Below are 26690 nucleotides of genomic sequence, written 5' to 3'. Positions count from 1 at the left end.
GCAGTTTTCTCTCGTCGCCAGACAAGGGTTTGTTTACACGTTACTTTAGCGCAAATAGCACAAGACGTCGATGGGATTAGGGCAATTTTATGAAAAGTCGGACGGCTCTCGATGCGGGTAATGAGCCTTTGCCTGTGGGCTGTAATTGCATCTTCATCACACTCAAGGTTTATCCGCTGTGGTGTGTGAAGCAGTCGTGCTGGGAGTCTGCGAGGGCCGTTCTTTCTGACCACTGTGAGATGCAAACAATGATTCTCTCTGTAAAAGTGCAGAAACGCCTCATTTGTTGGCCAGTGACCAGATTTAGTTAGTAAACCCGCACACGAGCACGTACGCACTTTCACACACACACACACACACACACACACACACACACACACACACACACACGCATGTGCGCGCACCCACAGACACGCGGACGCCCACTTACACACGCAAACTCACGCGCACTCACCTCTTTTGTATGTGACACTGTAAGTGGTGTTGTTAGGATGATCATTTTTCATGATTAGGTTTCAACTCCAAATGGAATCATGTCGATTTATCTTGTATTTTATTTACGCCGAAAAGGGTAAATTGCTCATATTTTCAGGAAAACACGGTATTTCACAATGAGCTGTTCCTCATGAAAAGATAGGGAGGTGTGGGTGGTGAGAGAGGGTGGGAGAGGGGTCGGAATTATAGCCAAAGTTCTATGTGCTGCCAAATTATTAAATATTTATTATTTAAACAAGCTGTGTGTGGTAAAGTAGGAGCAAGAGAGAGAGCAAGAGAGAGAGCAAGGGAGAGAGCAAGGGAGAGAGCGCTTTAAAGAGAGAATATAAGCAACTGAATGAATTACCGGCAATCTTCTTTTTTTATACCCTTTGACTAAATCATGTTTTTAAATTGAGTGGACTCCGGCAAAAAAAAATATGAACATCGTTCCGTTCCGAAGTAAGGATTGTATTCAAAAACTGAATGGGATGGTTCTTTCAGCGGGTAGGGTATTTTGTCACGCACTTATGAAAAGAGAAAAAAAAAGAAGTTGGACTCAATCAATGAAGTATGCGGCGTGCTGACATCATGGTAATAATGAAGCGTCGGAGGCGCTAAGTGAGTCATTAGCAGAGTGAGGCGGCGTGGCTGTCCCCCGTGGTCCTCCCCGCGTAGGGGGCTCCTTAATAAGGAGACAGGAACACACACGCGGGGCCGCTGTTCCGAGAGGCCTCCCCGTTGCAATGCGTTGGGTAATCATTATGGCAGACAGGCCGCTTAATGAAGAGGTCCGCATCTCAATGAGGATCCCACACGTTCGCCCGTCGCCACGTGGGGACGCGTGCGTCTCTCGCCGCTCCGGCCCTGTTAGTCCTGTGGTGGTGGAGATGGCTGTGGTGTGGTGGTCATCGTGGTGTTGGTGGAGGGGACGGTAGAGATGATGGTCATTGTGGAGGTGGTGGTGGTGTTGGTAGAATGTGGTGTGATGGTCATCGTGGAGGTGGTGGTGGTGTTGGTAGAATGTGGTGTGATGGTCATCGTGGAGGTGGTGGTGGTGTTGGTAGAATGTGGTGTGATGGTCATCGTGGTGGTGGTGTTGGTAGAATGTGGTGATGGTCATCGTGGAGGTGATGGTGGTGTTGGTAGAATGTGGTGTGGTGGTCATCGTGGAGGTGGTGGTGGTGTTGGTAGAATGTGGTGTGGTGGTCATCGTGGAGGTGATGGTGGTGTTGGTAGAATGTGGTGTGGTGGTCATCGTGGAGGTGGTGGTGGTGTTGGTAGAATGTGGTGTGGTGGTCATCGTGGTGTTGGTGCAGGGGACGGTAGAGGAGGTAGTAGGATTAGTGATGGTCATTGTGGAGGTGGTGGGGGTGGAGATATTGGTAGGGGTGGTGGAGGTGTAGGTGGTTCTGTTGATGGTCCTGAAGAGTGTGGTGATTATGGTGTTGTGAGAGTGGTGATGTCGGAGGAGGTGGTGTTCATTGTGTTTGTTTTGTGTGGCGGTGTTGTTTATAATGGTGTTAGAGGTGGGGTTGAGGTGGATTGGGAGGATGGTTATGGCGGTGGAGTGAAATTGGCGGTCACAGAGTTCTTTTAGCCCTTTCATTCTCATCTCTCTCACTCTCTCTCGCTCTCGCGCTCGCTCTCGCGTTGCTCTCGCTCTCCCTCTCTCTCTCTGTCTGTCTGTTGGGATAATAAATAATAAGCCAGGTTTAGTTAGTGGTGCGCGGAGGAAGCTGTGCTCTGGAGAAATAAAGCATCCTCCTCAGCTGCCTGTTAGCCTTGTGGAGAACCCCCCCCATGTTTTCATAGTATAAATGCCATGCCTACGACGTATCAGACCGAAGAAAATGCATTAAATGGATTCAAATCAAAAACAGCAGTATCCCCGACACGGTCGAGGTAATATCTGACTGACTCACCAGGGAGACCGATTCTGTAATCAACGATTTAGTAATTAACGTTGTCTCCCCAAATATGTTCTATTTCAGAGCGAATGATTCATTGTTTTTTCTTGGTTTAAAAAATGCACTCAATCGAAAAAGATGGCAAGTAGGATTTTCTGTTTTCAGATTTTGTTTTTGAGTAGGGGGGATGGGTATGTTGGCGGTTGAAATGTGCGTTGATAGAGCAGTGTACAGTTGTGCAGCTAACAATTTCTCTCCGAATACATGTGAACCATAGAGCTGAATATATTTATTATTTGATATATCCTCACATGCGTAGCGGTTTCTTAAGGAACTTAAGAGGTCGACCTCACTCTCCCCCCCCCCCCCAACAAATGAGCCTTAGGAATGTCCTTTCAGGCCCTCAGACAAGGTAGCGGAGCGTGGCGACGGTGACTCCACAATAACCCCCCGATTTGTCTCCTCTCCACCCTGTTGCCCTCGTCCCATCACATCCCCCCCCCCCCCCCCCCCCCCCACCCACCCACCCCATCCCGACACCTTCCTCCTCCGTCTGTCGCTTCCATCTCTCTTTTTTCCCACCCCTCCTCCCTCTCTCTCTCTCTCTCTCCCCCCCTCTCTCTCTCTCCCCCACTCCCACAGAGATTTGTGCAGCCGACTGTGGCGGCCACGGCGTGTGCGTGTCCGGCAGCTGCCGCTGCGAGGACGGCTGGGGGGGCGCGGCCTGTGACCAGCGAGCCTGCCACCCCCGCTGCAGCGAACACGGGACCTGCCGAGACGGCCGCTGTGAATGCAGCCCCGGCTGGAACGGAGAGCACTGCACCATCGGTAGGACACACAGTGGGGGGGGTGGTGGGTGTTTGAATGGTGTTGGTGTGCGTGTGTGGGTGGGTTGTATGCATGCATGTGTGTGTGTGTGTGTGTGTGCATGCAAACTGTGTGTGTGTGTGTGTGTGTGTGTGTGTGTGTGTGTGTGTGTGTTCATGCATGCATTTGTGTATGTGTGTGTGTGAGCGTGTGTTTGGATGTAAATGTGGATAAAAGCAAGGACTGCTTCTCAGAGAGTGTGTGTGTGTGTGTGTGTGTGCGTGTGTGTGTGTGTGTGTGTGTGTGTGTGTGTGTGTGTGTGTGTGTGTGTGTGTGTGTGTGTGTGGTGGAGGGGTCCAGTTGCAGAACAAAAGGGGAAGCATGCTTAATTGAATTTGTGCGACGCGGTAAAGCATGAACAGGTTTGCTCAAGGATCTGAGGCTCGTCTTCATGCATTTTAATGTGAGAATGTCCTTTCAGTTTCACTCCTCCTCCCCTTCTCCTCCTCCTCCTCCTCCTCTTCCTCTTCATCTGTTCCCGTGGAAATTTCTGTTGATTTCTAATGCTGACAGGGCAGCCATCTCCAGCAGGTCAACCTCTCACATTATTTTATGCAGTGTGAAGAAAAGTCTAATAATTGCCAACAGACCCTCTGACAGTGATTTCTGTGAAGATTTAACTAGGATACGTTTTAATAGAATGAATATCCTCAACTGTCAGGGAAACCTGGGTTGAATTTTCTCTTAGGGGTCTTTGTGTGACCTGTCAAAACATAAACTCAACATCTAGACAAGATTTGGAAGACTAGGCTAAAGTTTGAGATGCTGTTCAGTAAATCTGGGTTCCGTAGTTTTCTGCTGCTTTCTATGGATTACAGGTTGACAGTTAATGATCTTGGTGCTGTGGCTGTCCATTTCTTTATAAACTAAATGGCAGTCTTGTGTCCTATTGGGAAACAAACTAAATAATAGCGCTGGCTTGGGCTAGACTTCTTAAAATATCCATCTTTAAAAGGTCATCAATTTCACAACTAAATACAATGATTTTAAAACTCCAGAAGGTGTCATCCGTTTTCGCAAACCTTGACAAATATTCTTTCTCTGTCTTTAAGATACAATATTTGTTATGGCGGAGAACAGCATGTAAATGCCAAGAAATTGTCCTAAAAACTCCTTGCAGTTAGAAGGGTGTTTACAGAACCGTTGTGTTGTACAAAGGAAAATACACGGGTCTCGTCAAGAGCTGGAGTGAAGATCTTGTAAAGATGGATGACATTTGCAGTTCAGAGCCCAAGAGAGCTTTTATTTTGACGGGCCAGCACCAACACACAACGTCAATAGGTAACTGTCGAATGTGTCAACATAAATCGAGCACTTTCCAGTAACAACACACAACTACAGCCCTACCCCGTCTGTATTCAACTACATAACGCATCGTTTTTTTCTTGTTCTCCTTCTTTTGAAATGCCATCTACCCAAAAAAGAATTGTGCAAGATCTTTTCTATTTTCTGTTTTTCAGTTCAGTGTTGAGTCGGGTGGCAGATATGTGGTATTTGGCAGTTGGCGGTTTAGAAGAACGTTGCCATACAGGTGTTGGCTACATGTCATTTAGTGTCGTGCGGTGGATTCTGATGGGATGCACCTCCCGTAGCGGGCTTCTATTGTGGAGGAGAAGCAAAGCGTTCTGAACCACTTCCTGTCTCGATGCCTTTCAATCCATACTTGACGCTCTCGACAATGTCTGCGTGGAACACAAGGTCTGGGCTGCTTGCTCTGCTGTGTGTCCAGCTCCCCACAGTCTGCTGTTGACTTCTGTCAACCACGGCTCTGTCCTTTGTTGGCTTATGTTCCCCCCTTTTCGGTTCTGTTTGTTCCTCTTCTATCATTTACTCTCACTCTTTTTCCTCCTCCTCTCTTCTTTCCTGCTTTCAGTCTTCTATATTATTCCTGCCATCTATGCTTTGATTCAACTTTTCTTCAAAATTCTCTCCTCAACCCCACTGCCCATTCCCACCCCTCCCCTTCCCTCTTTTTCTCTCTCCTCTCCTCTCCCTCAATTCCGTCTGCGCCACCTCTTCTCAACTTTCCTCAACCCCTTTCACATTCTCTTTTTTCTTTTTCCCCCTCTGTCCTCCCCTATTGCCATTTTCTCCTTCCCTCCTCTCCCCTCCTCTCTTTACCTCCCATCCCCTGTCCTTCCCACCTCTCCCCTCTCTTTCCTCCCCGCTTCTCCCATTTCCTGTCTCCTCCTCCTTTCTCCTCACCTCTATACCTCTCCTCCTCTCCTCCCCCCTCTCCCCATGCTCCTCTCGCCTCATCCCCCCTCCCCTTGTCCCCTCCCCTCCTCTCCCCCTTCCCTCCTTCTCTTTTCTTCTCCGTTCAGTCGTAACATAACATGCTCGGCCGCTCGGGATCTCCCTGGACTAGCCAATCAGAATCCAAGGAAAAGAGAGAGAGAACGAGAGCGAGAGAAAAGAGAGAGAGTGGGTAGGACCACAAAGGGCGAGTTTTCCCGCCCTTCTTTGGGGCTCGAGACACTAGAGTGCGAAGGGGAGAATTAATAAAACGTCAGCTATTGCTATAGGTGAAAACATTTCTAAAATATAATATGATAAATAAAGATTATTTTTCTACCTGGGGGTGGAGGGGAGGTGGGGATACACTCTCCGGCTCATAGTACGGCCCCCGCACTGCAGTGTGGGACCAGCTGAAGACACGGGCCCGACCCTGGCTGGGTGAATGTTTAATACAGAGGTCTTGCATTATTGATGAGCCTTTTGTAAGTGCCATATTGCAATCCTGGCTCCCTCGGCTAGAATATCCCTCACCGGTGTCCATTAGAAGCCCGAAAGCTTCCATTTAAATCAATTTCATTGTTGAGCACCCCCCCCCATCCCCTCCACCTGCAGTGTGGACCTGACTCAGACCTCTCCATCCACAGAGGTGGAGCAGATTAAACCTTTTAGTAAAACATCCTGACCTCCCGTACGATTATTCTCTTTGCTGGTGGCATGTGTGCATCGGTAACGTTGGGGGCAGAATACTACCCAGGATGCACTGCTGTCGCTACGTTGATGATGACAGGGGTTTGAAACGTTTCCTTCTGATCTCTTCTTCCTCTTCTCTCTCCTTCCGCCTGTCTGGTTTTCTGTATTTCTGTATTTTAATCCTCACCCCTCTCTTTCACTCACTCGCTCGCGCTCTCTCTCCCTCGCACTCTCTCTCTCTCTCTCTCTCTCTCTCTCTCTCTCTCTCTCTCCTCAGACTCCATAATAATCACTATCCTCTTCACTTCTCCCTTGCTCTCTCTAACACCATCACTCTCACCCTCTATCTCTCTCTTTCGTTCACTCTCCCTTATATTCCCTCACCTCTTCCTCCACTCCCCTGTCTCTTACCCTCTCTCTCTTTCTCTCACTCCTTTTCTCACGTTCTCTCCAACCTCACTGCTGTCCCTCTTTGTCTGTGTTTGTGTGTGTGTGTGTGTGTGTGTGTGTGTGTGTGTGTGTGTGTGTGTGTGTTAGTGTGTGTTTGTGTGTGTGTGTGTGTGTGTGTGTGTGTGTGTGTGTGGCTGTTTGTGTGTTTGCTTGTCTGTGTTTTGTCCGTCCGTTGTGCGTCGTTGCTCTGCACGGTTTGCTGTCCCGGCTACTGCACGCGCTCCGTCTCCCTGTCTTGTGCATTGACCCTTGACCTCGTGTAGCGTGAACTAACACCGCTGGCCCCGGCTGTGGGCTCATGGCAGCATCACTGTTCAGCCTCCCCTTATATGTCCTGTGTTTTATCTCCCTAAGCTCACTATCTGGATAAGGTAGTGAAAGGTATGGCATTTCCTCCTTCCTTCCTCCCTCCTTCCTTTGTATTCCCTTCTCTGCCTTTCTCTCCATCAGAAAGTCATTCACACATGCACCCCCCCCCCCCTCCCCCCTCCTACCCCGCCCCACCCCTCAGATGGCAAATGTACACAAAACAAGTGCACCCCGATCCCTCCAATCACCCTCCCATCGTCAACACCATCATCCCTTCCACTCCCGTCGGACATGTCGTTGTCATTGTCGTTAAACAATGTCGCAAATCTTAAACTTAAACTAAACTTAGCTTGAGCATCCCTCAGGCTTCAACGGGGTCTCCAAGGTAACGCCAACTCTGGCTCGCTCATTGGTTTAACTTTTGTTGAACTGCAGAGAGTAGGCCAGGCTAAATGTCAAAAGGGGCTGGAGCATTATTTAAGGGATTCTTTGACTGGGGAACTCAGTGAATCATTTTGCGGTTCGATTTTCCCTTAAACACGTTCATTCTGGGGCTCCTGTTTGAGAGAAGTAAAAATCCCCTGAACTGTCGCTCCAAAATTTCAAGTGGTTGACCCATTTCCCCCCTGTGGAGGACTTTTACTTTGTAGAAAGCCGGAAGTGGCACCTGTCCACTACTGATTGCCACAACAAAGAGAACGCTGGGTTGAGGAGGTTAAAAGAGACGGGATGGGGGGCTGTCTCCATGTATTATGGATCAGCGTGGTGCTCTGAGCAGGGTCTGAGGGGTGCTGAGGACACAGCCTCCCTAATTAAAAGACTGCATGCTCTGCTTGGTTCCCTGGTGGAGGCGGTGCTGGTGGTGCTGGTGGTGCTGGTCTGTGTGTGTGTGTGTGTGTGTGGGGGGGGGGGGGGGGGGGGTTGGAGGCCCTAGGCCTCCAGTGGACCTCGGTCTCCCCCTGTCCTTGGTAATGGACCACATGGCCACAGACCAGCTTGAGACAGAGCCCCTCCCCCCCGAATCACCGGCGGCCCAACGCTCAGACACTCAGACACACCAGCCAACCTTGAGCCCACCGCCTTGGGAGAGTCTTTCCAGAACCACCATGGGGTGTCTGGGGCTTCTTCCCACCGAAAAAAGAGATCTGTTTCACAGACTTCCTTTCCTGCACTGTAGTGAGTTTTTAAGGATGTGAATCACAAAATAAGAAACAGGCAGGAAATCTGTTTGAAAAATATTTTTTGTTACCCAGGATAGATATATATATCCACTAAAAACAATTGCCATGCTGTAGTTCTTGTCCATTTTTGGATCCATTTTCTTCACGTTGTCGCTGAAGTGTGTAGCTAGCTAAGCCCTCGCAGACTAAATATTACAGACAATCCCCAGCCACGTAGAAACAAGAGGCATATTGGGAATAATTTAAACAATACAGCCCTGTGAAGAATTAAGTCTCCAGGTGACTACCATGTGAGGACAGTCAACACCAGGACTATCCTGGGAAAATCAGGAGGGTTGGGAAGTATGTACTCGTATAGGCTGGGGTGGAACTCAGTGGGGTCTTTTTCTCTTGTTCTTTGAGTCTCTCTCTCACTCTCTCTCCCGCTCTCTCTCCCCCTCTCTCTCTCTCTCCCTCCCTCTCTCCCTTCTCTTTCTCGTAAGTCCCCCTCTATCTTCTCCTTCTCTCTCCCTTCCTCCCTCTCTTCTCTCTCTCTCTCTCTCTCTCTCTCTCTCTCTCTCTCTCTCTCGCTCTCTCTCTCCGTCTCTTCTCTTCTCTTCACCCCCTCTAACTCTTGCTGGGGAAGAGCTGCCAATTAAGGTGGTTCTGTGCCAAGGCGGGGGTGTCTCTTTATTTATCCGTGTGATAAGCGTACGTGGTGAATCACCCTCCTCGTCCACTGGTCGGGGTATAAACTCCCTTGTTTGACCACTTGCTGGATAAGGACCCGGCCACCACCTCGCCCTCTGTGTCCAGGAGGCACGGGGTTCACTAAAGACATTAACCTTTCACAAGTCAGTCCTGCGCTTTAGCAAAACAAGCTTTAAATGGAGCGGGAACTCTCTTTCCACGTGCAGTTTCCTCCCTTTATTCCTCCGCCAACTGTTTTATTTGATTCGTGCTGTGTGGTAGTCGGGTTGTCTTCCGGAATCTGCCTCAACTGCCAAACCAAGTGTTTCTAACATTAGCTACCGGACTGGTGGCGATAAACACACACTGCAATTTTATTATGATTATGATTACTATTATTATTAAGGTGAAAGCATGTCAGAATGTAAAAAAAGAGTTTCTTTTAAGTGCTCTGTTCAATTATATTCAATAAATATTACCCCACTTGTTTAACTGTTTCACAAGGCGCCTCCATTTCGTTTACCGTTAGCTCAGGAACACTGGGCTTTATTGAAATTGTGTTTTATCGACAATGCGACATGACGGCCTGCAATGCGATGTGCATTTGTTTTCACCTTTATTGTTCAGTGATCTGCTGACAGGGTGTGAATCCTTGTTGTCAACGTGTCACATAAAGCACCACTATGTGACTGTTACCTCAACGTCAGGCTGAACAGCAGTGTTTTTCAGATAACCGTCTACTGAAAAACACACAGTTCCTCTTTCCTCTCTCTCTGTGTGTGCTTGTCTGGCGCCATCTCCTCTTCAAACCTCCGTTTTATCCTTCACACCGCCACATATTATTTCTGTCCCTTTGAAACATTTCTCTGGTTCCCCACTCCCCTTCTCTTCTCTTGTACTCTTGTCCTCTAGCTGTTGTTCTGTCCCTCTCGCTCTCTCTCTGTTTCTTTATTTTTCTCTCTGCTTTCTGTGTTGCTGTGTCTGTCTTGCTCTGTTCTTTTGTTCTCTGTTTCATTCATTCTCCCTTTCTCTGCATCGTAGGCTCTTTCTCTGCCTCTCTCTCTCCATCTCTGTTAGCCTCCTCACCCCCCCCCCCCCCCCCCCCCCCCTATTTCTGTCATTTTGTATCTCTCACTCTCTCTCTGTTGCTTTCCCTCCCACGCTGTTCTCTCTTTCCCGGTCTCCTTCTCCCTCCCTCTCTCTCTACCACTCTCTCCCTACCACTCTCTACCTATATATGTCTCTCTCCCCAGACTCCTTGTCTCACTTTTCTACCTCTCTTGCTCCTCCTCTCACTCTCTCCTGTCTCTTTTTTTTCTCACTGTCTCTTCCTCTCTCCCTCTCTCTCTCTCTCTCTCTCTCTCTCTCTCTCTCTCTCACTCACACTCTATCTATATATCTATTAATCTCTCTCCCACTGTCTCCCTGCCTCTCTTTTCTACCTCTCTTCCTCTCACACTCTTTGTACCTGTCTCTCCCCGTCTTTTGCTCTCTCTCTCTCTCCCTCTCTCTCTCTCCCTCCTATCTCTCACAGTGTCTCTCGCTCATTGTGTTGGGGGACAGTGGTACCGAGCCAGACAGGGTCCCCAGCTCCACCGGTCGAGGCTAACTGGGTCACCACCATGGCCCTCCCCCCTCTCTACCCTCCCCGCCCCTCCCTCCACCCTCCTTTCATGCGCGGGTGTCGTGCTCGCGACACATCGTGCGTTACGCCATGTAGCGTTTGATAGCGGCTGATGTCCCTCTCTGCCTCATCTTCATCCTGGGGATACCAATTATACCCTGGCAGATAGACGCCCCTTACACACACACACGCACTCATGTGTGATGTAGTCACATAAACATGCACACACACGCGCGCAAAACCCAGACGTTGTCGTACAGAGATCTAGTCTTTTGATATCCTGTCCTTGTGAAGTCTTAGCTACCGCCAGAGTTCACTCTGGGCTCCCTACTGGGTCCCAAACACCGGCCCTGCACCACCCGTTACATCCACCATCCCATGTTTACATCCACCATCAGGACTACTAGCACCACCATCCCCACTACATCCACCCTAACCTGTTCACTTCCACCATCAGGACTCCCACCTCCATCACCCACCCACCAACCCCCTCCATCGTTATGACTTACCAGCGCCCCTCTGCCATCAGCTCCACTGCCGCCATCACCACCATCACTCTCAACCTACCTCCACCCTCACCCATTCCACCTTCAGTCTCCAAGGGAAGGGTCGGTGGGGATGGAGGGGGTGGGTGTGCTACAGACACGCAAACACAGGCATCTCCCTGGTTAAATAAAGGTTAAATAACGCAGATAACCCCCGGGCAAAATAAGATCAAACACTTTCCCGACCCACCCCTTAATTTCCTGTTAGAGCGGTTTCGGGAGGAGGGTGTGGAGCTCGTTTTGAGGAGATTTTATGGATTTTTCTCACAACACTCTTAAGAAGTATTTAATAACCCAAACACCACCGCCAGCACCTCCACCTCCTCCTCCTCCACCTCCACCACCTCCACCTGCTGTAAACCAGAGCAGGTGACATTAACATGAATCTATTCAGTGATTCATTCTGTTTCTGCCATAACATCGTCCCCCCCCCCCACGAGTCACGCCATGGCGACGGTATTAGAAATCACTGGGAAACTGATCCAATTACGGACGCAGACACCCGCGCAATGACCGCCAGTGCACTTATTACGCGGATAGAGTAAAGTCCAGGCCAATCTACTGTATTAAATGAGTGGATATTGACTGAGGAGAAGCCACCCCCTCCCCCCCCCCACCTTATCAGATTTTTGCTTTTTTCTCTCACTGCAAAGGGGATATGAGACGCTCCGTACAAAAGGTGTATCTGATTAATCCCACCCCGCCCAAGCTGAAAATCGTAAAATTATTCTCTACGCTTATAGAAACCGCTCGATAAAGCTTTGTGTGTTCTGGCAAGGGAGGGAAGGGGAAGGGAAGGAGGAGGAGGAGGAGAAGAAGAACAAGGGAGGGTCCGACAACAGACCACCTCCCCCTCCCACCATCACCATCAGCCTCATCATCATCCCCATCACCATCGTCATCTCCTGCTCTGTTCCCCGTTGTCCCCCGCTCTGATGTCTGCGTCCTCTCTCCCGACCGCGCCTCATTGGTACGCTGCCCACACAGAGCCTCACGCCGTCTCCCTCTCATGTCTTGTGTTCTGCACAGAGGGCTGCCCCGGCTTGTGCAACGGCAACGGGCGGTGCACCCTGGGGACCGGCGGCTGGTACTGCGTCTGCCAGCTGGGTTGGCGCGGCAACGGCTGTGACACCTCCATGGAAACGGCCTGCGGTGATGTCAAGGACAACGACGGAGGTAATATCCTACAGGAAACGGACCCCCCCGTCAGGGGCCGGCGTGACCCCCGCCGCCTCTCTCGCTCTCCCTCCTCTCCCTCCTACCTCTTCCCTCCCCCCAGCCTTGCCTCCCTCCGGGAGGGTGTAGACTAAGAGCACGATTTAGACTTGGCGGATGAGATGAGAAAATAAATCAACAACTTTGAAATGATCACACCCCTGCCCTGGCACGAACGGATACTCGCTTAGACTCGTACTCACACACACACACACACACACACACACACACACACACACACACACACACACACAAACCAAGACACTCACACACACACACAAACCAAGACTCTTACAAACACACACACACAAACAGACGTACACAGCCAGGGACCAGCAGGTCTTGTGGCTGGTGGACCAGCTGTCCTCCCTGGGCGGCTGGGCAGAAGGAATTGCTTCCAGTCAGTGTCACCTAGACTTTATTAAAGAGAGCACGCTGGCTGGCCCCGGGGCGCTCGCATGTCTTGGACCCACAGCTCGGCCCCTGTCTGGGGCTCTTAAACAGCAATGGAGCGGAGCCAGACACGCACATGCACACACATGCACGCAGACGCACACACACACACACACACACACACACACACACACACAGCCAAGCAGGGGGCTACTCCAAGCCTGAGGGGCTAATCTGTAAACGTGACTGCTTCTCTGGTATGGCTTATTCCAAGGCTTTTCCAAACGTCTGCGATAAAAAAAAAAAGAAAAAGCATAAGGGGAACCATTACAGCTTGGTGGCTCTGTGCTAAGCATGTAGGCAATACGCACTGAAGGGACTCAGGTTTGATTCCCACCTTTGGTCCTGAACTACATTTAGGACCAATACCCGCTCTTCTCACAACTACTCTCCAGTCTCTCTTTGCTGTCCTGCCCATAAAGGCCTAAAAAATAACATAAAATAAGAAATAATTATTTTCTTATAAACGTTCATGGCTGATAGCACAAGCTGGAAAATACTTTATATGCTGAATTGGTCTAACTAACAGAATTCAATAACAAGACAAGACATAACACGTTGCAAAAGTACCGGTGTATTGATCGTAGGTGTAGTTTTAGTTGAATCATCTAGTCGCCGCCCTACGACCTGATTTTTCCCAGAAAGTCTTCATTTTATCTTCTGAAGTTCTTGAGGTGAGTCACACTCCTGGTTCCGTCTCCGAGATACATGTTAACCCTCCAGCTGGCCCTTCTGTGTCACCAACTCCCCAACAGAGGAACTGATGAAAACAGGGCAAAGGCAGGGCTGTGAATGACTCCTGACAGCCAGTGTTGTATTTATATCCCCCTCATCTGGTTAGGAAGGCCCCTGAAAGCAAAGGGTAGAGAGCACAATGACCCACTTCAGGAAAAAGTACAACTCACACACACATACAGCAGCTCACCGCATCTTCAATTATTCCTGGAGAATTACAGAGCCCAAAAAGTTCTGCGGTGGGACTCTGGATGTGTGGGGACGTTCTTTAGGAGCAAACATGTGATGAACTTGTCTTGAAACCCCCCCTAAAAATAATAATGAGTTCAGGAAAAATTGCAACGAGAGAATAACATTATGTCATTGGACTTGGGCTAAATTAAAGTAATGGTTTCCTCTCGGGTGCTTTTTTTTAATCTGAGTGTGTGTTTGTATGTGTGTGTGTGCATGTGTGTGTGTGTGTGTGGGTGCATGTATGTGTGTGCATGTGTCTGGTCCCCTGCCCCCTCCGTCAGACGGTCTGGTGGACTGCATGGACCCAGACTGCTGTCTGCAGTCCGCCTGCCACTCCACGGCGCTCTGCGTGGGCTCCCCGGACCCCCTGGACATCATCCAGGAGACCCAGGTGTCCAGCGCCCACAGCAACCTGCAGTCCTTCTACGACCGCGTGCGCTTCCTGGTGGGCCGCGAGAGCACCCACGTCATCCCCGCCGCCAACCCCTTCGACGGCAGGTAGGAGACCCCGGGCTACACGCCGTGACACAGGCTAGACGCTACAGCCGAGCTCAGACAAAACAGTCTGGAGCACAGAGGCACGACCCAAATGCGTAATGTAGCGTCTGCGCAACGTAGCGACTGCGCAACGTAGCTACTGCGCAACGAAGCGACTGCGCAACGTAGCGACTGCGCAACGTAGCGCCTGCGCAACGTAGCGCCTGTGCAATGTAGCGAACGCACTGTGGCACAGAAAACCCGGCTGGGTCTCATTGGAAAGGACGCTTCCTATCGCCTTAGTACCTAGTTTACCCACTTTACTTATTCTCCTCTGGCACAAGCCAGAAACTGTCACTTGACTAGACATAGAACTTAAACATTGCACTTCCAGTTGCCATGGCAATATTTAACAAAGCTTATTGCCTAGGTAACAAGGCTGTGAATAAGGGACCCTACATGTTTCCCCCCTTGCTGACTTTAAAGTGGCATGTTAAACTGTTCTCCTGATGAGATGTACTTTGAAGGGAGGTCTGGAAGAGACATGAGACGGCTTGTCTCTGGTGTGAATATGTGGCTGAAGCACTGAGTGAAGTGAGGAGAAAAGGGTGCAACATGTCCCCTGCCTTCCTCCATGCAATGCGCTCACCAAGGATCTGAGCTGCCTCCGGTTTGGTATTGGATTCGGCTGGTTCACTTGAGGTGTGTCCTTCAAAATGGTCAGGGTGGAAGTTTAGTGTGGTTAAGGTGAGGTTCTAAGGGAAACAATGCATTATGGGAATAAGCACAAAAAATCCACTCGATAAAACACAACGTTTGAATTGTTCTGCGTAACGACTGCGGACGGTGAATGATACGTTCCAAACCCAAAGCGTCGGTCATATCCAACCCAGTGAGTCAGTCGAGTTGGTCATCGATGCCTGCTATCGCCTTTCAAGTAATCGTCTGTGGTCCCAAGGCCGGTGTTTTTCTACAGACTACAAACGACTCTGATCCATCCATTAGCGTGACTCAGGGAAGGGTCGCATGGTACCACACATCCTGTGTGTGTCATTTGTCTGTCTTGATTTGAAGGACGCACATTTTCTATTTTATTCAATAAAGCCGAAGAATCCCATAAAATCAACCACGCGAGCAGACGTCATTCAAGATTGTTTTGTCTTTCCGAGGTGTCCATCGGGATCACCTCCGGTGTCCGGTCGACAAACCCCGCTGAACGATTGTGCGATAGACAAGCGATAAGATCACAGGAGAAGAGAGGCGGGGGCGGGGGGGGGGGGGGGGGGGTGCAGACGCCCGAGAGCCCCCCTGGCTACGGAAGGAATCTCATATTCATGTATTGTGATTACATTTACTGTAACCCACCCGAGGCCTGCTCCCAGCGGCGCTCTCTGGCGCGAGCCACACCCGCCCTCTGAACGCCAGGCGCTTTCATATCAGCCGCAAGGATCGCTGTCACCCAGTCCCAGATGAGTCCCCGTGCCTCTCGCTTCTTCCTCTTCTCCTTCTTCTCCTTTGTCTTCCTCCTCGCTCTCTCTCTTTTCATCTGTTATCGCCCTGCCAGTCCCTCTCGTCTTATTTGCATCTGGGTTTGTTTGTGGATCTTATATCTGCGCTCTGCCGCTTCAAACAGAAAGCAGAGGGGGGAAATGTTTTAGGAACGTGGTGGCTCTGTTTGATTACAATGGGGAAAGATAATGCTGAAAGGAAATAGATATTTATTTGACGATTATTCTCTGGCACTTTTGTCGGTGCTGGTTTATTTTTCTGCTTTGAAGAGGCGCCAAAGGGTTCGTTGTTTTAGACATGCGGGACTATTTTTAGTACAGAGAAGCTGTTGATCTTCTCGTTTGGTTTTTAAGAACGGCTGCTGCTCGGGCGGCCTCAGTCCCTTACGTCCATCACTGGATCCATTTTGTTTAGCGTTGGATTAGGTTGACATCAATGAATATCAAGTGAACACATTAATATGAAATGTTTGTGTCACAGCAGAAAGTACGGGACAGTAATGGGATGAAACGAAGAGATGAAACAATCTTAAATGAGGAAGAAACTACAGAAGACATTCTAGAAAATATGTCTATTAAACAACAGGAGTAGAATGTGTTTCTGACATTTGGCATTGCCGCTATAAATAAACAAAACATACTTGGCATTCGTCAGTCGACGCCACAATTAGAAAATGTCAAGAGCCTATAAAAATCAACTTGCCCTCAAAACTAAAGTTGAGACATTCTCTGTGGTCACTCAAATCGGTGCTTGAGAAAAACACTCCTCACACAATGTGCGACATTTTCCCCCACGGACGTTCCTCTGGCATTCAAGAGCCACTCAGCGGTTTGTGGTACTTCATAGGACAGCGAACAAGCGAGCGAGAAGCGCAGAGTAATACTCTCTCTCTCCCCCCCAAGAAAATCCATCCATAAATAAGTAAAGATCAAGAATCCAGTTGTTGAGCTGCAAGATTGGAGGCGGGGGCTCACCTAAAAATATCAGCCGTCATCTATTATTCATGTCAGGAATTCATTCCCACTGGCGGAGATGAGCCGTGATGACAGGGGGATCAGAGGGCTCAGGACGGACCTCCCACTACAAGATCCTGGCCTTCTCATCCTCCTCTTACGCCTCCTTCTCTTTTGTAGCCCCTGGTCACCCGATAGCCTCTATTGATCCCTTATCTGCCTCCTGGTGCTGGCAGACGTGTTAGCTTAGAGGACGGGTTAGCATGGCAGCTGTGTTATCCTGGCTGATGTGTTAGCCCAGATGACATGCTAGCCTAGCAGATATGTGAGCAAAGCATACATGTTAGCCTAGCGGACGTTTTTAGCCGAGCAGACGTTTTAGTCGAGCAAACATGTTAGCCTAGCTAACGTGTTAGCTTAGATGTATTAGTCTAGCGGATGTGCTGGCCAAGGGACACATAAGCCTAGCGGATGAATTAGCATATATTTTCAGACATGTTGGCTTGCTAAGTCCAACACTGTAGTAAAACACACACATGTCTCTCTCCTTCATCCATCATGACCCATAGCCTCTCGTGTGGTTGGCACGGAAGTAGCGAGCGGCTAGCTTTATGAATGCAGAGGAAGTGGACACAGCCTTTGTGTAGCTAGCTATTTCTGCAGAGATTGATGGCACACAAACAACAGCCAAGCTGGGGCCTTTTACAGCCGCACACTTTTATCATTTTATTACTCTCGTGCTTTTATTGACATGAGACCATTAGTGTAAAAAGGAAACAAAAAAAAAACGTTGGTGGTCAAGTTGTTTGTTGGCTTCCTGTGCATATCCCCTCACCCCTTTTAGCTAAATGATGTAATTGGATAGCTTGAGATTTATGTAGATGTGCCAGGCCTCATATGCTGCTTAACATAGCAGCAGCCGAGCCAGAAAGGGGTGGGCCGCGGTGACATGCTGAATTAGCGTACAGGCTTTTATTTTGTAGTCGCTTTTACCCCCGTAATCAAGTCATTTGCGTGGGTAATGTTTCTGTTGCCTTTGTCGTAATGGCGCCGTCGTTCTCTGTGTAACCAGTGACTAATGCAGTGGGGTAATGAGGTCGGGACTCGTACATCGCTTAGTCCATGGTTAATGCCTTACACCATTTTGGCATTATTTTTGTTGCTCCAAGACCCCATTTAGGCTCTAATAACCAAGACCCCGAAGTACAAAGAAAAAAGCCATGATAAAATGTCCTACTTCTCAGTTTTGTAAACTTTTTCACGTTATCCCGTATTTTTTGAAGACTCTTTAATACACCATTCCAAAGAAAGTTTCATATTTCTTCTTTGTCTCGGCCGACGAGAAACTTCCACCGCAAACCGACACTTCCTATATGTCCGCCAAGGTTCCACGCTTCTTCGCTGCGAGTGGACGTCAATATTTAAGTCTTCTCCTCGCAAGCCATCGGGCTTCCCCAGTGCAACCGGGGGTGAAGACGGCCCCGCTTTCTCACCTCCAAAGACATGGGATCAGTGTTGTTGTTCCACATGGCTTTTCTGAAGTAACAACCTAAGCGTCGCTGTGAATGATTAATGGCGGACATCGGGGCTAACTCTGCAGGCCAATTCAACGTATTCAACTGCGACCCGTGCGGATGTTGGAGCGCATGTTTGGGGGGCATGAGCTCTCGAGACGGAGGTGTCTCCTGGCCGTGTTTACAGGGGTGGGAAAGGGGGGGGGAGGGCGGTTGCTGGAAGGTCTTCTGAAGGGGAGTGGGCTAATTACCATACAGCATGGCTCCCAGGGACCAGGTGGGGCTGTGGGGGTGAACGATCTTGCCTCTGGTAAGGACATGTTTGGCGGTAGACGCGATCATGCGGAGTGTTAATTGTTTTCCAGTGCGTGGCAATGTTTAAGACCCAGCCACATTTTAAAATAGCCCCACGCCCAAAAGACAGGACGGTGGCAGTGAGGCATTTGTTTGGGGAATGAGTTCTCGGCTCGTTTTCACTAATTTATTTATTTTCTAAAATCCGAGCTTAGCGGCCGAGGATAGTGGTCGTGACTAATGAGTGTGGTGCTGTGATACCGGTCTCCGGCTCGATGAGATCAGGGTCCAGACTGGATCAGTTCCCGCTATTGATTGGCAGGGAGGCGAAGATCAGAGGTAATTTATGCGAGTCCCGGTCGCCCTGGACGGAGAGATTGAGGGCTGAGTTCTTGATTAACGCTCTGCAGGGCGGCGGTTCCGGTGGATACTCCTCTAGTCGTGGTCACGTTCGTCCTGAACCTCCTCTGGGCCCTTGGGGTCCCCTGAACGTCGTATGACAGAGTAACACACCCAGGGGCCGGAGTGACATTGAAGATGTAGTGATTAAACAGGGATAAAAAATCGAACCAATTTACATTAAATACATTTAAAACGCACAATTAACCGCTTCAGCTGACCCTTTGTTGAGGTAAACATAATATAGTATAACACTAAATAAATTGTGTGGAAGATGGTAAATAAAATGAATTCAGTATAATAAAATATTAATATATTATGATAAAAAGAAATAGATAAGATTGTTTTTATAAAAGAATTTAGAATCGAAATGAATATTACATAATGTAATACCTACTATTACATGTATTTAAAAATAAATGGAATACAGTTGCATTATCACAACAAAACAGCATAGAAGATTACAATGTGTGAATAGTTTCTTATATACAAGGTGAGAAAGAAAGAGGTCAACCTGAACATTATCTCTTTCTCTTCTCTCTCTCTCTCTCTCTCTCTCTCTCTCTCTCTCTCTCTCGCAAGGAGGCAATTGGAAGCAGTGTCTAGTATGTATGAGTAAACAGTGCTAAGCCAAGGTCGGTGTTTTTGGCAGCTAAAGAATATCTTGTCATGTCCAATCTGTATGGAGAGGCTGGGTTGTGTTGTCTCCCTACCGCACGCCTTTCGGTAAATAATTCAGATATCTCTATTGTTGCCGCGGAGACAGTGCCCTGGGTCTAAGTGCCATTATCACCACGTGTGGTTCTCCACGGGATGCGCTCTGTAGCGCTGATGGGATGCTCAGCGCCTCTCTCTCTCTCTCTCTCTCTCTCTCTCTCTCTCTCTCTCTCTCTCTCTCTCTCTCTCTCTCGGTCTCTCTCTCTCTCTCACTTCATAATAGTACTTAGAGGAAGACCATAAGACTGAGACCGTCTCCCTCTCCCTCTTTCCCGCAGCCACGCGTGTGTTATCCGTGGGCAGGTGGTGACGTCGGACGGTACGCCGCTGGTGGGCGTCAACATCAGCTTCATCCACCACCCGGCGTACGGCTACACCATCACCAGGCAGGACGGCAGGTAGGCTCCTCCTCCACCCTGGAACACCTCCTAGAGCCGTGCTGCCCAACATTGGGGTCAGGGCCATCTTGGGGGTCACCTGATGTATGAAGATGGGATCACGGAGGAGATTGCTATGGATATTTGATGATGATTCCTCTGTATACAAACCGCCTGCCGAATGATTTGTTGACCTGAGTGAACTACTATTAATCACTTAGTGTGGCCCAATGCACATATGTTCACTGAGCTATGATGAGCAGATGGGTTAAAGTCATGGGTGTGGAAGCGATTCAAACAAATGTAAGAGGTTGGTGTCGCAACAAATGTCGGACCTTGAAATGGGGTCACAGTTCATCGAAGTTGGGAATCACCGTCTTATACTGTTAGATCGTACATAGTGTGAACCTATATCATACTGTCAATGGATTCCTGTCTGATTACTCTGGAGCAGGGGTTCTCAACCTCTGGGGTGGGAGACCAAATTGGGTGGCCCGTTTTGCATACCGGGTCAATGGAGATTGCTATACATTTAATGATTAATGACCTTTTTAAACGATTTATTTAAAATAGGTTTCTGAATATAGTGACAACTTACAAATGTCCTGTATGCACCTAGAAACTGCCTAATTGTGTAAGTACCCCAAAATAATTAAATTAATTGTTACTAATTAATAATTAACTAATTATCATATTTTAAAGGACCTTCAAAGCTCACAGCTCATTCAGTTGTACTTGAATCTTTGGGGGACAGAAAAAGAGACTGAGAGAGACAGAAGGAGAGAGACAGACAGACGGAGAGAGAGACAGACCCAGCGAGACGGAGAAAAAGTAAGCCTTCTAAATGCAGCGTGACTCATGCTAGTTCACACCGCCGTGAAATCAGCGGCTCTGAATTCCAACGTTGGCGTCGACAGCACACAACAGTTGCCACCGCACACTGTACCGCCATTGATCTGTTTCCTGCTTTCATTTGCCCCAATTTGGGGGGGATCTCTCGGCTGCTTTCCCAGAGAAATCAAACAAACCCCCGCTGCTGCAGCCCTCAGTAATGCCCCAATAGCACATAGGAGGAAAAATAACAGAATACGCCTGAAAAAGTCGGGAGGAAAGAAAGGAGCAACTCCATCCGCCCCGCACAGGCACGCACACATACAGATGGTCGTTATTTAGTCGGCGGTGCCCAAAATGTCGCACTCGTCACATTGTAATGCAGTGCGGTATAATGCAATGCAGTGGAGACTTTGTCTAAATTTCTATGTTGGGGAAGGACTTAAATCTCTGTCAGGCTGGTGCACTGCTTTAAAAATGAGGACTTCTGTTTTGCTTTTTCCTGCTGAGAAAGACTCGTTTTACCGCTATGTTCCTCCAACTGTTCCGACGTTGGAGTCTAGTTTAGAGCCTTAAAGACTTTAGACTACGAAATCCTGCCCTAAAAACTTTAATAGGATAACTGAAGTCAAACACATTTCGTCAATAAGGTTGATCATTGTCATATTGTCATATTGCAAATGTATCTGAAACATCGCCATCGAGTTCCTACATATTTTTACCCATACAATTAAACTCATTAACATCGGTCGTGACATTGTCTTAGGCAATGCAAACAGGTACACCCTGGTGACTTTTTGTTTGACGATTCTCAGGATTTCGCGAACCATATACGCGATACAACCTAAACGTCTGTTTGTGCGTATTCATATCAACCGTGGAACTCTCGTTAACTGCCCCCCCCCCCTCCCCTCCGGTCTAAACAGGATGAGGCTGAGGATGAGTGCCCTCAGTGCAGACTGATTCAGGCTATGGGGAACACGTTGTGCCCTTAGTGCAAACTGATTCTTTTTTTTAATTTAATTTTTTGATTCATAAAGGGTTGTAGAATCAAGATAGTTATCTCATGTAAACCATGTTGGATTTCATTAGCCACATGTCCGATGATTAAAGTGTACACTCTTCCTTTTGCACATGGAGGCATGAATAATGCAAATGTAGTCATCACCTGGTTTCATCATCATCATCATCATCATCATCATCCTCATCCTCATCCTATGTATTATTTATCTACGGCTGATGTAATTAATAGAATTCACTTTAATTCTGGACGTATGTTGGTCCCAGGACCTCCACAACAAGCATGATTTACCGCCGCTGTTGTCACCCTCTGGTAGATAGGTGGTGAATCTCTCTCTCTCTCTCTCTCTCTCTCTCTCTCTCTCTCTCTCTCTCTCCGTCTCTGTATCTCTCTCGCTCTCTCGAATAGGAGGTAAATTAGGTTAGAACGACAAGCGTGGCGCTTTGTTTAACTTTGAATTATGGTCTGTACCGTCTGCCTTTTTTGCATAATACAAACCACCTCACACTCAAAGGAAGCCCAGGCGTCCATTTCATTAGAGCTCAGAGCTCAGAAGCAGAATTAATGAATTAGCCCTGAGCCAAACACAACCAATCGGCAACCACGACCACGCCCCCCTCCCCCCTTGTGCCTCATTTATTAGTCAGGGTGAGTCACAAAGGTTGGCAGGACAGCTAGCCCCTCGATCATGAAGCACACGCACACACACGCACACACACACACACGCACACACACACACACACACACACACACACACACACACATACAGCGTCCTCAGTAAAAAGTCACTTACTCTGGATGATCCTGCATTCTGTCCTCTCTTTCTCTCTCTCCCTCCCTCCTCCTCTCTCTCTCTCTCTCTCTCTCTCTCTCTCTCTCTCTCTCTCTCTCTATCTGTTTTCTCTTCCTCTTTTCTACTTTTCAAAAACTCTGTGTATTATTTTTACTCTCCTTCCCTCCTCTGTGGATCTCTCTTCTTCTCTCTGTCTTTCGATTCCTCTCTCCTTTTACTCTCTATTTGTCTACCAAATTAACTCTCTTAGACTTCCCTTCCCTCTCTAACTCTTCTCCAATCCAGAAATAACTGTTGTCCTGAGCTAATCATCTCCACCCTGCAAATCATCTCCAACTCTTGCAATCTTTCCCTCCCTTTTCTTCCCCCATATCTCGTTGTCTCCCTCCCTCTCTCCCCCTCTCTCCCTCACTCTCTTCACCGGTGGTCTGATGTTCCTTCAATAGCTCTAGGGCTCTCTCCTTCTTTCCATCCTTCCTCCTAACTTATCTACCCGCCAGTCCATGTTCGCCATCCTCATGCATATCTCCCTCTCTTTCATCCTGGGCATTTTCTCCCCCTTTCTCTCTCTTTTTATCTCTTTCTCTACCTTTCATGCCGGGCATCTTACACACAGACTCTCCCGCCATCCCAACAGCCCCCCCCCCCCTCTCTCGCTCTCTTTCTATCCATCCCTCTTTCTCTCTCTCTTGCTCTTTATCTTTCCCTCCATCTTTTATGACGGACATCTCACACTCTCTCTCTTTTGCTCTCTCTCTCTCTTGTTCTTCCTCTTTCTCCCCCTCTCTCTTCCTCTCATTCTTCATCTTTTTCTCTACCTTTGATGCCGGGCATCTTGCACACTCTCTCTCTCTTTCTTTCTCTCTCTCTCTCTCCTCTCTCTCTCTCTCTCTCTCTCTCTCTCCCCCCCCCCCCCTTGCCTTACAGCAGGCGTGGCAACCCTCTGGGTCTCCTGGGCTGTAAACATGTGCAGTCTCCTGAAACTCCCCTGCAATCACTGTAAACAGGCGCACTGCAGCATGAAATCAGACCGGCACCTGTTCAGCCACTTAGAAATGTGTGGGCTGTCTCAGCCCCATCTTTATTATGTGTTCTTTATTGTCCGAGGGGCTTAGTTTTTAAAATTACCTGTCCTCCCCCCTCCGCCTGTCCATCGCCCCCCTCTCCGCCCCATGGATAACTTTTCTGGCGGAGATGGAAGCCCTTTCCCTCGGCTCTTTCTTCTTCACTCGTTTAGAAGTGAAAGTGGCTCCAATTGAACCAACACCTGCTCCCTCCTAGATTCCTCCTCCTGTGCTTCTCCTCCTCCTTCTCTCGTTCTCTCTCTCTCTCTCTCTCTCTCTCTCTCTCTCTCTCGCTCTCTCTCTCGCTCTCTCTCTCTCTCTCTAATGTTGTCTATTGCATTCTTTCTTTTTCTCCCTCTTCTGCTCGTTCTTTATCTCTTTCTCTGCCTTTCATGCCAGGCATCTTACACACACATTCTCCTCTCTCTCTCTCTCTCTCTCTCTCTCTCTCTCTCTCTCTCTCTCTCTCTCTCTCTCTCTCTCTCTCTCTCTCCGTCTGCACCACCTGGCTGCCCAGGCGTCCTCTCCCCGCAGTGCTTAGTTAGGTCTTTAGATTGCCCTTGAGATTTACAGGAGGGATAGAGTTGCTCACTCCGTCCCTGATAAATATACATAAGCTAATTCCACACTAACGATTAGCTTCTTATTTGTATGGGGCCCGGGCCCGCTGCATCCCTCCATCGGCACGGGGGGCTGAGCCGCTTGGCTGCCCCCGAGGTCGGGGCCGGCTGGGGCTCGCGTCGCAGCCGGCTTAATGCGGTTTGTCACATGTCTAAAGGGCCGTCGTCGCTGCTGATAAAAGCCAGCGGATCCCCGCCATCGATTAGCTGCCGCGGCGCGTGGCTAACCGTCCAGAGGTGTTTGGAGAGGTGGAAGAGGAGCCCGGGTTCGCGTGTCTCCACGCAGCCCAGGTGACTCAGGTTTCCCTTTGTGGCTGCAGACAAAACGCATTAGCACAAGGACAGCGCTATCGCAGCTCTCAATCGACTCTATCCCCCCCAACCACCCAGCCAGAGCCCCCCCCCCCTCGTCCCCGTCCCCCAGGCAACCCTACCCCTCTCCCCCCCCCGGCCAAGGGCAGAGCTCCAAGGGCGGAACAGGCCCCCTTTTTGTTTTGTTGTCTCGGCCAATCAGATTCATTCGCCCCCAGGGGACGGCCTGCGATCAAACGGAGGCCTTTTATAGTATTCCACACTGAGGGAGGGACGGGGCCCGTGGCTAATGTGAGGTAAGAGGCGCAGGTTAGGCACGCTTTGTACCTGGAGTTTGGGGCGAAGAGGAGCTTTGTGTGTGTGTTTGTGCGTGTGTGTTTACGTGTGTGTTTGCCTGTGTGTTTGTGTATGTGTTTTTGTGCGCGTTCGTTTATGCGTGTATGTGTGTCTGTGTCTGTGTGCATGTGTGTTTGTGTGTGGGTGCGCGCATGTGTATGCATTGTTTTTTTTTGTGTGCGCATGTCTGTGTGTGTGTGTGTGGTTGTGTGTGATCACAGCCTGGGTCCCGGGGGATTCACAGATGACCCCAGAGCTAATTGGTTCTTAGCGTGCTGGGTATAAAGTGCTGAGCGCGTGCAGTGCGTAGCAGCGCAGGCCTGTTGCTGAGAGAAATGCAGATGGAGCAGCCTGAGCTCAGTCTCCCAGCACTGACAGCTCCTCCGGGCTGAGAGGGTGTAGAAACCGCTGTGTGTGTGTGTGTGTGTGCGTGTGTGTGTATGCGTGTGTGTCTGTGTGTGCATGTTATTGTGTTTGTGTCCAGTGAGGGTGGGTGTGTGTGTGTTGGATAATATGTATGTGTGTGTGTGTGTGTGTTTGCGTTGGAGTGTGTGTGTGTGTGTGTGTGTGTGTGTCAGGGGGCATAGGGGTTGAGTTGCAGGGCTCTCAGAATGATGAGAGGGCTGACACATCGGATCGATGGGAGACGTGGCGCTCACATCTCCTCTTCTGCTGCTAACACGCAAACAACCTATATTTAAATGTGGCAAGGTGTGAGGAAGAGGCAGGTACCTTCTATATACGCGGAGCCATAGGGGTCTCTATTCCCTCCCACCACGTAGCTCCTGATCTCCGTATAACTCAATGTAACTTTCCTTTTATAGCCCCCCTAATCACAGCAGCAGTCCTCAAAAAAGCCTTCACAGGGCCAACATCATCCATTTTTATTTCTTATTTCCTTATTTATTTCCCGATATAAAAGCACGACACCACATAATGAAAGAAAGACAAACAAGCAAGTTCAAGTGAGGTATGGAAAACCCAGGAGTGGCTTACCGTAGCCTCACTTCTGGAGAAACAACTTTATTTGTTACATCACCTCGACACCCTGCTAACTCTCGCAAAAACCCAGCAAGGGAAAGAAAACCTTGAAAAGGGAAACACAGCTTCAGCAGGAATCGCTCCTTGCAGCGACGGTGTAGCAGTGAAAGGGGTGCCGTGCATGCAGATGTATAATGGTCGCGCAATTACACGATAGGCCGGTTGGCGCCGGCGTTCCTTGAATTGACATCTTAACCGAGCTCCATTGTGTCTCCGGCTAGCGTGCGTGCTGCGTGCGGCCGCTAGATAACGCTAACCACTGGAACGCCGTCTTTCTCTCAGCGTCGCTCTTTCATTTCCATCGCCGGATGAATTCATTACAATTTGATCTTTTATGGCTCCCCTTAATTAAAAGAAAAAGTTCATTAAATTTGTTGTGAATTGTCGCGGGCGCCGGTTTAATCCGGTCGGAGAAGCAGCTAGCAGATTACACGCGGCTCTAATGGAGGCTCTGCTAATGGACGACCAGAAATACGCAATCCATGCTTTCTCTCGCCATGGCAATTAGCCCTAACACTCCCGGCGTCTTTCCTTTTCGCAGCTTCGACTTGGTGACCAACGGCGGCATCGCGGTGGCCATGCACTTTGAGCGCGCTCCGTTCATCACCCAGGATCACACACTGTGGTTGCCGTGGGGACGCTTCTTCGTCATGGACACGGTGGTGATGCGGCACGAGGAGAACAACATCCCGAGCTGCGACCTGAGCAGCTTCCCGCGGCCCAGCCCCCTGGTCATCCCCGCCCCGCTCACCGCCTTCGCCGGGGCCTGCTCCGAGCGGGGGAACGTCGTCCCCGAGATCCAGGTGAGGACCAAACCCTCCCGCCCAGCCCTCTCCTC

The 26690-nt window shown here is 49.2% G+C and overlaps 1 protein-coding gene across 1 annotated transcript in view; it reads left to right on the top strand.

The window, feature by feature from the left end:
- Nucleotides 1–26690, top strand: part of tenm4 (teneurin transmembrane protein 4) — a gene marked incomplete at both ends in the record, with an annotated part of 154725 nt that overhangs the window by 76435 nt on the left and 51600 nt on the right. The window contains 6 exon segments of the mRNA XM_079732971.1: nt 3027–3212; nt 6984–7010; nt 11987–12133; nt 13876–14092; nt 19736–19855; nt 26394–26655. Coding sequence (XP_079589097.1) covers nt 3027–3212; nt 6984–7010; nt 11987–12133; nt 13876–14092; nt 19736–19855; nt 26394–26655 — 959 coding nt within the window.

Source organism: Pollachius pollachius (genome assembly GCF_949987615.1).
Source record: "Pollachius pollachius genome assembly, chromosome: 3".
In the NCBI taxonomy this organism is placed as follows: domain Eukaryota; kingdom Metazoa; phylum Chordata; class Actinopteri; order Gadiformes; family Gadidae; genus Pollachius; species Pollachius pollachius.
The sequence above is the reverse complement of the archived record's forward strand: the minus strand, read 5'-3'. Positions and strand labels throughout refer to the sequence as shown.